The 12639-nt window shown below is 43.7% G+C and overlaps 1 protein-coding gene across 2 annotated transcripts in view; it reads left to right on the top strand.

Annotated features, from left to right (window-relative positions):
• Positions 1-12639, top strand: part of ETV6 (ETS variant transcription factor 6) — a 238766-nt gene that overhangs the window by 212109 nt on the left and 14018 nt on the right. For both annotated transcript variants that reach the window (XM_025995214.2, XM_025995215.2), the window contains exon 5: positions 2406-2951. In XM_025995214.2, coding sequence (XP_025850999.1) covers positions 2406-2951 — 546 coding nt within the window. The remainder of the gene's footprint in view (positions 1-2405; positions 2952-12639) is intronic.

Below are 12639 nucleotides of genomic sequence, written 5' to 3'. Positions count from 1 at the left end.
GGTAAATGACTAGCCAATCACTTTGAGTTTGTAGTCTTAACATTTGGTTAGGGCAGATTTTTGTCAATTTTGCCTTTAGCCCTCAGGCAAATCCTGAGCTAGCCCTTATTCCTAAAGTGTGGCTATTCTGGGGTAATGAACAGCCGGAGATGCTTATAGAGCCTTTGTTGCTAGGACTTAAATTCTGAATTCTGTCTCCAATACAGTGGCCAGTACCTGACATTCCTGCTCTTATCTTTCAGCCATACAGCTGTTGCTTTTCACTGAGCTCCTTAGAAGCCCTGCCCCCTACTCCACACATGCACGCACATGCACACTCACACACACACACACACACACACACACACACACACCACATGCTATTCAGGAGCACATGTTAAGGATTTGAGGGAACTTTATGTGCCAATTTAGTGGCTACTGTCCCTGAGGCTCTCCCTTTTATGGGATTTGGTTTCTCAATTTTTTGCCATTCTGGCAGCCTCATACTCTATTCCTTGACAGATTATACAACTTCCAGTTCATTTTCCAGCTGCCCCCTGCTAGAGGGACTAAGGAGGACCCTCAGGGCTCTATGAATTTGGATCTCACTTGTGCAATTCTCTTGTTTCAAGAGTAAAATCCCCTTCAGTTTTCTCCAGCACCTTCAAATAACTTTTGTAAATGTATGGTATCCAGATTCCATCATTTGTATATGTAGGGAGGTTAGTTTGATACAAACCACTCTGTCTTTTCCTGAAACTAGAATATTCCTCTCCTTTATCATAGAAAGGTGGTAGCAAACCAGAATATTTCACCTGGCCTTGCATCCCTAATCATAGAGCCTGGAGACCAGTCCTTAGCAGAATATTGAGACACTCTTTATTCCATTTTACATCTGTGTGAGCCTCCATTGTTTAGAGATATGGTATAATTTATTAAGCTAGTCTCCCATTGATAGCTATTCCAATAAATAAGTACTTTTAAATTCGCGGCAGTGGGTTATACAGTAGCTACAAAATAAACCTTTTGCCTTCAAGCAGATGCTCATTAAGTGATCATGAATATTTTTTTGTTTGCTCTCTCATATAACTGAGAGCTAGAAGAGTCCCCATTTTTCTATGAATCCTGTGTAAAACTTTGTGACATTACCATCTCAATCTCTGTGTACTAACCCTATCAAATTCCTGGATCCCTTTATATGTTCTTCATAGAGATATTGGCATAACGGACAAAGGAGGTATCTTTGATTTGCTTTACTTAGAATCATAGACAAATCTTTGACCAGAACAAAGACCTGAAAGTGTGTGCATCCTTTTGGTGAGACAGCTCTGGGAACAGATGTGACCAGAGAAACCTCATTAAGATGAGTGGGATGCACTGCGGAAAGCTGAAAGCTCCATTTTTTGTAGGCAGATTCTTGCACCCTTCCTCCCCCTAAACAGGGACTCCTAAAGCCACGTGTGTGCTGGTCCCTCCCTCAACCCAGCCCACAGAACTACTTCTGTTGCTGAGCTGTGCACATTTTCAATGTTGTCTTCGCTCGGATATCACCCGCTTGAAAGTTCAAGTGGGATGGTACAGAGGCATCATTGGAGGTGTTCATCCCTCCTTTTCCTTAACTTACCTCTGCCTGTCTCTGAGAGTTTTGAAGGGCACTCAGAAACAAAGTGATCCTGAATCTTCCTTCAAGTACAAGATTGCCAGTCTGTAAATTAGGCCCACTGTCCATACTTAAAGCAAGTTTTGCTATAACTTCTTCCCTGGGCTTCTGTAGATAGCAAAAGGGCAGATATCATAATGGATTCTAGATTCTAGATTCTTACTGGAGTCTGGGTCTCATTCCCTAACTGACTGTGTGTTTTTGAGAAAGTTGCTTAACTTCTGTATGGTTTCATTTTGTCACCTGTAAAATCAGCATGTTCTACTTAGGAGTATTATACATTTTAAACAATGTAATCCAGTACCAAGGATATAGTAACTACCTTAGTAGTAGTAGTAGTAGTAGTAGTATCATTAACACCACCAACAACGTCCCAGAGGTAGAGAATATGTAAAATCAGCTATGAAAATACAAGTCAGTGAGTGTCTAGAAAAAACCCATAAGGACCCCAAAAAGTAACGTCAGAGAGTCAAGAAACAAAGAGCTAGAGGACACGAGTTTGGCTTCCTTGTGTTTATAAGCTACTAGTAAGTGATTAATGGAATGCTTGTAGACATTCTTAGCCTGTCTAGTGTAGGAAAAGAATTTCAAGTATGTGTACTTCGGTTGTTTTTTTAAGCAGTGGGAAAGACACTCCGTCTCAAGGGATGAAAGGTCTGCCCGGCACATGCCTGGGCTCCACTGTTCATTACCTCTAGGACTGCAGCAGGGTCCCTCTCCCAACCGTCCACTGGGGTCAGTGATTGTCTCTCCTTCTGCTCCACAGATAACTGTGTCCAGAGGACCCCAAGGCCACCAGTGGAGAATGTGCACCACAACCCCCCCACCATTGAACTGTTGCACCGTTCTAGATCACCTGTCACAGCCAATCACCGGCCTTCTCCCGACCCCGAGCAGCGGCCCCTCCGGTCCCCCCTGGACAACATGATCCGCCGCCTCTCCCCGGCTGAGAGGGCCCAGGGGCCGAGGCTCCACCAGGAGAACAACCACCAGGAGTCCTACCCCCTGTCAGTGTCTCCCATGGAGAATAACCACTGCCCACCATCCTCTGAGCCTCACCCGAAGCCATCGAGCCCCCGGCAGGAGAGCACCCGCGTGATCCAGCTGATGCCCAGTCCCATCATGCACCCTCTGATCCTGAACCCCCGGCACTCCGTGGATTTCAAACAGTCCAGGCTCTCCGAGGACGGGCTTCATAGGGAAGGGAAGCCCATCAACCTCTCCCATCGGGAAGACCTGGCGTACATGAACCACATCATGGTGTCTGTCTCTCCACCCGAGGAGCACGCCATGCCCATTGGGAGAATAGCAGGTAGGTGAGCGCACCCCTTCACCGCCACTCCAGCCTCCAGGGAGATCTACAAAGCCCCCTCTCGCCCCTGCCTTGCAGCGAGCCTCACACCATTCCCAATTAGATGGCCTCAGATAGGCGCCCTCAAAGGCTCTGCGAGGGCAAGTGGAGGCTTCTGCCGGAATGAAGTGAAATCCCTAATGGGCTAGTTAATGAGCCGCTGGGATAGAGTAGTTAATGAGCCTCAGAAATGTTAAGAAACAAATGTCCTATGTCCAGCCTACAAGGAGAGTCACATCAGAATCACGGCTAAGCGAAAACATTTAAAATAAAAGGTTTATGAGCATGCTAATGGCCCTGTCTTGAAGTTTCCAGCAGCTAATTAATGACCAGACACAGCATAAAGAACCTTTGTCTCCGATTCAGACCTGTAATTCCATCCTATGGGCAGTAACTTAGTGTAGCCTTCACCTTGGGAGAAGGTGGGAGAGAAAAACACGATTATGGTTTCGAGGCAGGTGTTGCTGGGTCATTTGGACGAAGGAAACCACTCCCAAATTCTTTTGCTTTTATGATGACAAGCCCAAATTTGCTTCCCTGAGACAAGAAAGCTCTGGCAACCTGGGGGAAAATGTCTGTGCATTGTATTTGTGCTAGTCTGCCCTTAATTTCCATGAAGTCATGCTCTAGACACCTCACCCTCCAGCCACGTGGCTCTTTTCCTAGAGCACCCTCCATTCGTGAGACATTTGTTAAGCACCCACTATGCACCCATGAATGCCTTCGAAGCGAGGAGGACACAAAGTTGATTTAACACAATTATTTCCTTGAGGAATTTAAAATCCCTGGGAGACACAGATGTGAAAAGCACTAAGTAAGGTGCAAGGCAGAAAGGAATCCGTCCTGTGTCCCATTCATTCAGTGCATGTGCACTTATTGAGTACTGACTGTGTGCTAGGATAATTCAGCACTGTGGGAGCAAAGCAGAGAGAAGGCACGTTTTGACAGGAGGAATGGAGGAGGATTTTACAGGGAAGTGGCTCAGTACTGGAGGTGATTGTGATGTGTTCAGTAGTGGGAGGGAGGCACAGAGGCAGGAGAAGTCAGACCTGGTCAGGGAAAGGCGAGACATGCCCCCTTCCTCCATGAGCGGGTACCCCAGGACAGACCTCCAAGGGAGCCCCAGGATGGGGTGGTCCTCCTAACAGGATGACAGCACAGGGTCCTACAGGCTATATTAACTGCTTCTGCCTTGACTCATTGTCCTTTTTTTATTTAAATTGTTTCTAAATTTTTCTGTGGCTCCAAGCATACCTCCCATGTTGCCTCCATCTTAGTGCTGCAGATTGTTTATATCAGAGGTGTTGAATCAAGAAAATGAAATGCCAAGGAAATAGGACTTATATGTTTGAAAAGCCATGAAAAATGAAATTATCTGTGTCCTGGATTTGATTCAATTGATCCCACGGCGCTGGGGGTGAGGCATGAGTGGGGTGTGCGTAAAATAAGACTAGCTGTGAGCAAATGGCTGTGTGGCTGGGTGATGGACACACAGGGATTCACATTGTTTTGTTCTCTACCTTTACATGTATGTATATGGTTGTGTGTATGGTTGTTTTTTTTAATCTAAAAAAAAAGAAACCAAAAAATAATAATAATAAAAATAATAAAAATAAATTTTAAAAAAAGAAACCACAAATAGAAAAAAAAAACCAGGAGATTTATAAAGAAAGAGAGTTTAGGCAAAACATGTGAATTTCCCCAGATGATTAGAAAAAGGAACGAGGATGAGGTCATGTATTACTGTGAAGCATATAAATGACCTGTCTTGTGCTTCCCAGGTCAGACCTCTCCTGTGTATACATACCCTTCTTGTCGGGTTTCTTACATGGTCTATACAGCAGTACTGGACAGTTTGCAGATACTGTCTACTTGTTTATAATTCTCAGGACAGCTCTTACAGGCAGCTTATTACTGCTGTATTCACTTTATATGGAAGATCATTTGCACCAGGGAAGCCACAGAGGAAATGGAGCCCCAGAGAAACAAAGGTCAAATAGGGGTTGGGTTACGGGGCCAACAGGACAGTCACTGCTGTGCCATTGGCTGCTGCTGGTATTGCTGCCCTCATGTGACCTGTCTTCCCCAGCAACATCGGTCCTATCCACCTCCTCTGTGGTGCCATCTTATCACAGGCTTTGTAGGAATCGAAGAGAAGCCCATACATCAAGAAAGTTAAATTATTGAGTCTTACAGAGTTACTTCTCCCTTGTTTAGTAGGTTTATAAATTTTAAAATATTTGTCTCTTAAAAATTGTGCTGGTGTGTATTTAAAATCTTACTCGTAAACATCAGACTTGTTCGGTGATAGATGTAGCGTCATCAATAAGATGTTCCGTGGACTATCATACCAACCCAGTGATGAACCTTGGTACCCACAAATGCCCTGTCTCAAGAATACACAGAAGAGGGGAATCTAGGCTTTTCCTTAGGACCCTAGGGTGTCAGGATATTTATCTAGAATAACTGTAGGGCCCAGATCCTTTGGGGAGTACATTATCCAGTATAAGAGAGTCTCCTCAAAGAATTCATCATTAATGCTCTAATGATATACTCAAAAGTTTAAAAATCTCCAGATGTAAGTATTAACTAAGTTTTTTTAAAGATTTTATTTATTCATGAGATACACAGAGAGAGGCAGAGACATAGGCAGAGGAAGAAGTAGGCTCCCCATGGGGAGCCTGATGTGGGACTCCATCCCAGGACCCCTGGATCACGACCTGAGCCAAAGGCAGATGCTCAGCCATCAGGACCTGAGCCAAAGGCAGATGCTCGGGCAGTCCCGGTGGTGCAGTGGTTTAGCACCGCCTGTAGCCCGGGGTGTGATCCTGGAGACCAGGGATCGAGTCCCACATCCGGCTCCCTGCATGGAGCCTGCTTCTCCCTCTGCCTGTGTCTCTGCGCCTCTCTCTCTCTCTCTCTCTCTGTGTGTGTGTGTGTGTCTATGAATAAATAAATAAAATCTGAAAAAAAAAAGTTAAAAAAAGAAAAAAAACAAAGGAAGATGCTCAACCACTGAGCCACCCAGGTGTCCCAGTATTAACTAATTTAACCAAAAATTCAACATTGGTAAATTGAACTGAGTCTCAATTTTTCTCAAGGGTGAAATGAAAGGGGTAGAAAGTCTAGAGTCTGATACTTAGTCTTGATTCTAACCCTCTGAAGAGAATTCATCACAACTGCAGGCTCCACTGTTTCTCCTGGGAGATCCCTGTCTCCTTCATTCCTACACTTCTAGTGTCTTTCTGGACTAGTCAGATCCTTATAAATTTCTGTTTAGTAGGGGTTGAGCTCATTGGGTAATTCCTAGGTACAATGTAAAGTTCTGGCATTACTGAACAGCCATCAAAAGCCTTTATATCTATAAAGCAGATGTGAGATGAGAAAACCTAGTTCCATAAGCTTGTTCAATGAGCAAAGCCCAGAAAGAAATGAAGGTGTCGCTGAATGTCATGCTGATGAATACCGTAGCTGGAGGGTATGGATAGGAACATGCTTATGAATGCGGATGAAAAAGTGTAGCCAAATTCTTGTCCATTCAGATGTCATTTGCTCAAGGACTTTAGGATTTATATATTTGGGCACTTCCTGTGTTTGAGGCACTGGACTGCATCCATGAGGGTGGAGGGTTCTAGGAGGTCTAAGATATACTCTTTATCTTGAAAAAGCTGAATGCCATTGGCTGTCATTACAGTGTGTGATATCTTTAAAGGACTCCTATTAAAGTGCTGTAGGGGAGTTTAGGGAAGGCTCCTTGGAGGGGCTGGCTTTTAGCTGGGCTCACAGATGCTTAGAATATGAACAATGAAGATTAGAGAAAAAGAGATCATTCCAGATGGAGAAAAGTCAAAGCAAGTTAAGGCCCAGTGTATTTTTTTCTACTTTAGGTAGAAATGTAAATCCAGGGAATCCAAGTCCATTAAAAAACTCTATTTTTCCATTCTTTTTTTTTTCACCTTTTTTTTTAAGATTTTATTTATTTATTCATGAGAGAAGAGACACAGAGAGAGAGAGAGAGAGAGGCAGAGACATAGGCAGAGGGAGAAGCAAGCTCCATGCAGGGAGCCTGATGTGGGACTCGATCCTGGGACTCACAGGATCACACCCTGGGCCAAAGGCAGACGCTCAACTGCCGAGCCGCCCAGGTGTCCCTTCCTCACTTTTTAATATCTCTGAATTGGAATGTAGCATACAATTTATTACTTTTTTTAAGATTTTATTTATTCATGAGAGACACACAGAGAGAGGCAGAGACATAGGCAGAGGGAGAAGCAGGCTCCTCACAAGGAAACCGATTCGAGACTTGATCCCAGGACCCCAGGATCACACCATGAGCCAAAGGCAGATGCTCAACCACTGAGCCACCCAGGAGTCCTGTAGCACACATTTTATTTTTTATTTTTATTTTTATTTTTATTTTTTTTGTAGCACACGTTTTAGAGGTGACATGCAAAGTTACAATAGTTTACTTAGGTACTGGCCTATAAAAATTAAAATATTCAATGAAATAAATTTAGGAGGTAATGGCTTACCTACAAATCACAGATTAGATCTATTTATATATAACATGTAGCATATTTTTAAAGGTAGCGCTTATTTTTCAAAGGTTAAGGACTGTTGTTGAGGCTAGTAAGTTAGAATAGCCAGACTTTATGGGAGAGAATTTAACATGGAATACAGTGAGACAAGACCCCTGGGTTCAAACTTTTTATTGAATAGCCGATGGTGTATGTAACAATGAACAAATTGCTTCTTTCTGGGCTTGTTTTCTATTTCTTATGCTCATGAAGGGATTGTGGGGGGCGCGGGGTAGGAGGTAGGGAGTTAGGGGTTGAGGCAGCATCTGTGAACCTTCTAGCACTTTTCTCAGCCCACAAAAGTTTTACTGGCCTGTGCCTCGTCCATGTGTTTCATATCCAAAGAGTATATTAGCAGTAAGCGCCATACAGTGATGAGGCCTAGTTACCACTGATTGATGCCGTGAGTCATGTTTTCAGTCTATATTGACATTCGTTCTTAGAACTCAGTGATTTCAAAGCTAGAAGGGGCTTTTTTACAGGTGAAGCAACAGAGATTCAGGCACATCCAGGGCCAGCCTTGCGCTTCATCCAGTGTTCTTTCCAAGACACTGTTTCCTTCTGACCTGGGACTCTAGAGCAGGGATTGGAAAGTCTGGCCCGGGGCCAAGTCAGCCACCGCCTGTTTTTGTAAATCAAGTCTTACTGGCACCCAGCCACACCCAATCACTTAGTGTTGTCTGTGTGTGGCTGCTCTTAGGCTCCAACAGTGGAGTTGAGCAGTTGCAGGAGAGATTGTGTGGCCCGCAGAGCCTAAGATATCTGCAGAAAACATTACAGGAAACATTTGCTGCCCCTGTTCTACGGCATTGTTTACTCACATGTACAGTATGCCTGAAATCATTGGCATGATGTAGGATACGGAAGTAGAAAACCCTGTCCCCGTCTCAAGGAATTACTTGCACTTTAGAAGATGAGGCATGCCTAAGACATGGGAAAGGAACAATAACAAGTGATAGAAGAAAGGAGACAAGTTCTAGACTGTTTGCAGACCGGTCCAGGAGAGTTACAATAACATCATGAACATAAGTAAAAACTCAGTGAAAGAAACTGTTCCTTTGCATACTTGGATGGTGTAGTTAAATCGTTCAACCATTTATTCAAAAATGATCCTGTGTCTTCCTATGAGCCAGGTGTTTTTCTAGGTGATAGGGTACAGCGTCTCCATATGCCAAATTTTGTGTCTTTGCTGACACAAGGCAATATCCCTCCAACTTGACACCAACAAACAAACTAAGCTCCTGCTTTGGTTTTAACTATGGACAGCTAAGTCTTAAAAGAAAATTTTAAGTTGTTTTTGGCTTTCTCTTCAAGTTCTTCAATTCCATTAAAACCTGAGTTACCAACTTCCCGTCTGCTTGTCCCCTCCTTGGCCTTCATCCAAAAATCTGCTAAGGAAGCAAGAGTCATTGGCAAACTGGTTTATAATCCATTCATACTCCATTGCTACACAAACATGGGGATTTTAGAGGTCTATACAGATTTGCTTGTTCCAAGTCCATGACCCACCTGAATAGAGAATATTTCTTTTCTGGTACTTATCTCACAACTTTTGCTTAGTCCCCTGATTTTCTTTGCAAACATGAACTTCTTCATGGTTTGTGAAGACATTATTGTTTGGCTGATTCTGCAGCAGATAAGACATAAGCCCAGCACATGCTCTCTCCACTCCCAACCCTTTCATAACCCATGTCATGGCAATCTTTCAGATCTCCAGAGGGACTTCCAAAAATCTGCTTATTATCTCTCAAGGTTACATTTTAAACAGAAACAAAAAGATTCTAATCAAGAAGTCGCCTGTACTGCTTATTTGTCACCTGACTAAAACAATATACTTTCCCGATTTGGTTTTATTGACTGGATGAGTTCTGTGTGCACAGAAATTCAATCCTGGGAGCCTCTAATCTTAAATCAGATGAAGAAAAATAAGCCTGAGACTCCAGGGTAAGCAGTTGGAGGCGTGTCCCCAGGGGGGCAAGGACCAGGGGGCCAGGGGAAGTCACTCTGTCCTCTTCGTCTTGCTTCCATCCCTACTTCCTCCCCAGCAGTATTTGGTGCTGGTGAATGGTTTCAAATGAAACTCATGAACTTCTTTTTTTTTATTTTTTTATTTTTACTAATGAGTCTCAGGAGCAGCCTTGAGGGGAAAAAGACATTACAAAAGATGAGTCTAAAGGGTTTATAATGAAACTGGTAAGGGACCTTGGTACCAAGGTGTACATACATATGTGAGCCTTTGCACAGAGGTGTATAAATGTCTGTTTTAAGGAAGGAGAGGACAGGGTTGTGGGACGTCTTCATAAACCAAAGGGCCCAACCACATCATCTCGCACCATCTTAGGCAGATAACCCTCCGCAGAATCCTCAAAGGCTCCCAATCAACAGCTGGCCTGAAGTGTTCCCCGGGAAGCAGTGTGGGCTGGTGAGCAAGCGTGGACTCTGGAAGAAGCAGGATTGGAATCCAGTCCTTGTCCTCCCACCCCCCACCCCCCAGAAGTGCTGTCTGCCCCCTGAGTCCTGGTTTCCTTCTCCATCATAATGAGAGCAGTAATACCCACTTCCAGGCACTTTGGAGTACTAATGAGACAATATGCAAATACACAGCACCAGTTGGCTAATTACTAAGCATTAGGGTCCCTTCCCTGCTCCATTTTTCTTTGCTCTACTGCAGGGCTGCAGAGAATGAGGGGAGAGCCATGGGTCCAGCCAGCACCACTGGCCACCTGGAGCTGGCATGGGCATGGAGCTGGCAGGCTGGTGGCCTGCAGAGGGCACGCCTTCAAGGCACCCTCCTTTCCTTATCTGCGTGGAGATTCACTTCTGTGCTCTGTCTCACCTCTGAGGCTTTGCCCAGGAATGTCCCGTGTGGCTCCAACTTCTCATACCAGCTGAGTCACTGCCGTTTATTTTCACCGTGAGCTACCGAGAAATCAAAGAGCCCTAAAAGAGAAGGAAGTTTCAGGACAGCGTTTTTAAAAGATAAAACGGTAACAGCACAGTAGCTGGGTGGGAAATAATAGAAGGAGCTCCAGGAGCCTGGAAATTCCAGTTTGCTTAAGGACACACATTTCTGTAATACAGCATGACTGCCTGGAGGTAGGGATGCGAATTCCCAGGCTGCCCCCACCTAAGCAAAACAGGGGCTGGGTACTGCAAGGTTCCCGCTGGGGGCTTAAGCTCAAAGTGTACCTTCCCTACTAGGTAAAGTGGCCCATGGTTTAGAACCACAGCTATCAAGAAGAGTAGCAACTGTTTTTTTTTTTTCTTTAAGGTTTTATTTATTTATTCATGAGAGACACAGAGAGAGAGGCAAAGCCACAGGCAGAGGAAGAGGCAACTCCCTATGGGGAGCCTGATGCGGGACTCAATCCAAGGACCCTGGGATCGCAACCTGAGCCGAAAGCACTCAGCCACTGAGCTGCTCAGGAAACTTTTCATTTTGTTTGTTCCTTACCTGTTTTGTTACTCTACACCTCATGCAACCAAAGGTGCAAAGGGCCAGCCTTGTCTACACCTGTAGTCCATGTGCCACAGTCCAGCCAGGAAGCCGGGATCTGTATTCCTCACCTTAGCCTCTCCCCACCCAGCTTGTTACTGTGCACATATGGTTTCTGTTTTCCAAAGCCCGCAGCAGAGCACGAGCAATTGCCCACTGTAAACACACCTCTGTGTATCAACACAGGGTTGGCTGCACTGGATCTATTAACTTTCTGCTTCCCGATAATGGCCCATCTAGAAATGAGGACAGGAAAGAGAAAAGGAAAACAAAAGAAAAACAAAAAACAAAAAAACTAACCTGTGCATACTGTAAAGCATGTGTTTCTAGAAGCAGAGTTTCTCAAACTTAGCACTGTTGATAATCGGATCAAGGATTTTTTGCTGGGATTTGGTGGGGGAGCTGACTTTGCATTATATGATATTTAGCAGCATCCCTGGCTTCTACCCACTAGATGCCAGTAGCATCCTCCACCCAGTCGTGACAACCAGAATTATCCCCAGACACTGGGAAATGCCTTCCTTCCCCTACTGCTCAACACTGCCGCTAGTGTGGAACCACTGCTATAAAGCAGAGTAGCAACTTTATATTTTGCATTTTACTTGTTTTGTTGCTGAACCTGAAATAAATTAAATTTTGCAATAAATTGAAAAATGAAGCAGAGACACTCAGCATCCGGTGAGTTAGTGATTGTACCCACAGAACTCCAGTTTACAGACCTTCATTTAAAATTCCATTTGGGCAGTTAAAACAACATAAAATTACTTTCTCAGAAGTTTCCCCAAAATTTTAATTAGCCACCATCATTAAACATTCCCTTTGTCAATAACTTGACTTGCCCACTCAGATTTTTAAACATCAGTTTTGTCTAGCATGGTTTTTTCATTAGAAACCATGTTGGTTATGTGTGAATTGCCCATCTTTTTACAGTCTCTGTTCCATGAGCACATACGAGTCTCTGCTAAGAGACAGATGTGGGAGTGAAAATATTTCTCCTTAACCACAGGAAGGGATTTTTTATAATGCCTTTTAGCTATGGATACCCAGGGCACCTCACCCAGCAGGAAAGAGAGAATGTTCTCTCTGACTGAAAAATGGCACTTCACTTGAGCTAAGCCCTTTATAAACTTCCTCTCATGAAGAGACAATCCAAATAATGGACATTTGTTTAAAATACCCACGTGCCTTAATATAGAAGTCCCCTTAGTTTAAGAGAAATGCATTTAAAATTAATGAATACCTTGTAATATAATTTTTTCATATGCATATTCAAGTGTCTTATAATAGGATAATCTATTTATAGAGTTTGGTGAATTTCATTATATAGTATTAAGCATTTTCGTTGATGATCAAAGAGCATTGTAACTGTGCAGATGTGGATTTCGACAGAGCTGAAAAATTGCAGGTAACAACCTCCAGAGGATCTAGAGAACTAAAAAGGATCTGCCTTTTATTAAACTGAAGTCTTAAAAACAAAATAACTCCCATGGCTTGAACTTTAGTTGTAAAGAAAAAAAAAACCTTCTATGGTCAGGCATTTATTTTTATCATCTGGAATAATTTTTAACTCAAGAAA

This window comes from Vulpes vulpes, chromosome 8 (genome assembly GCF_048418805.1).
Source record: "Vulpes vulpes isolate BD-2025 chromosome 8, VulVul3, whole genome shotgun sequence".
NCBI classification, from domain to species: domain Eukaryota; kingdom Metazoa; phylum Chordata; class Mammalia; order Carnivora; family Canidae; genus Vulpes; species Vulpes vulpes.
Note: the sequence above shows the minus strand (reverse complement) of the source record. Positions and strands in the feature narration are given on the sequence as shown.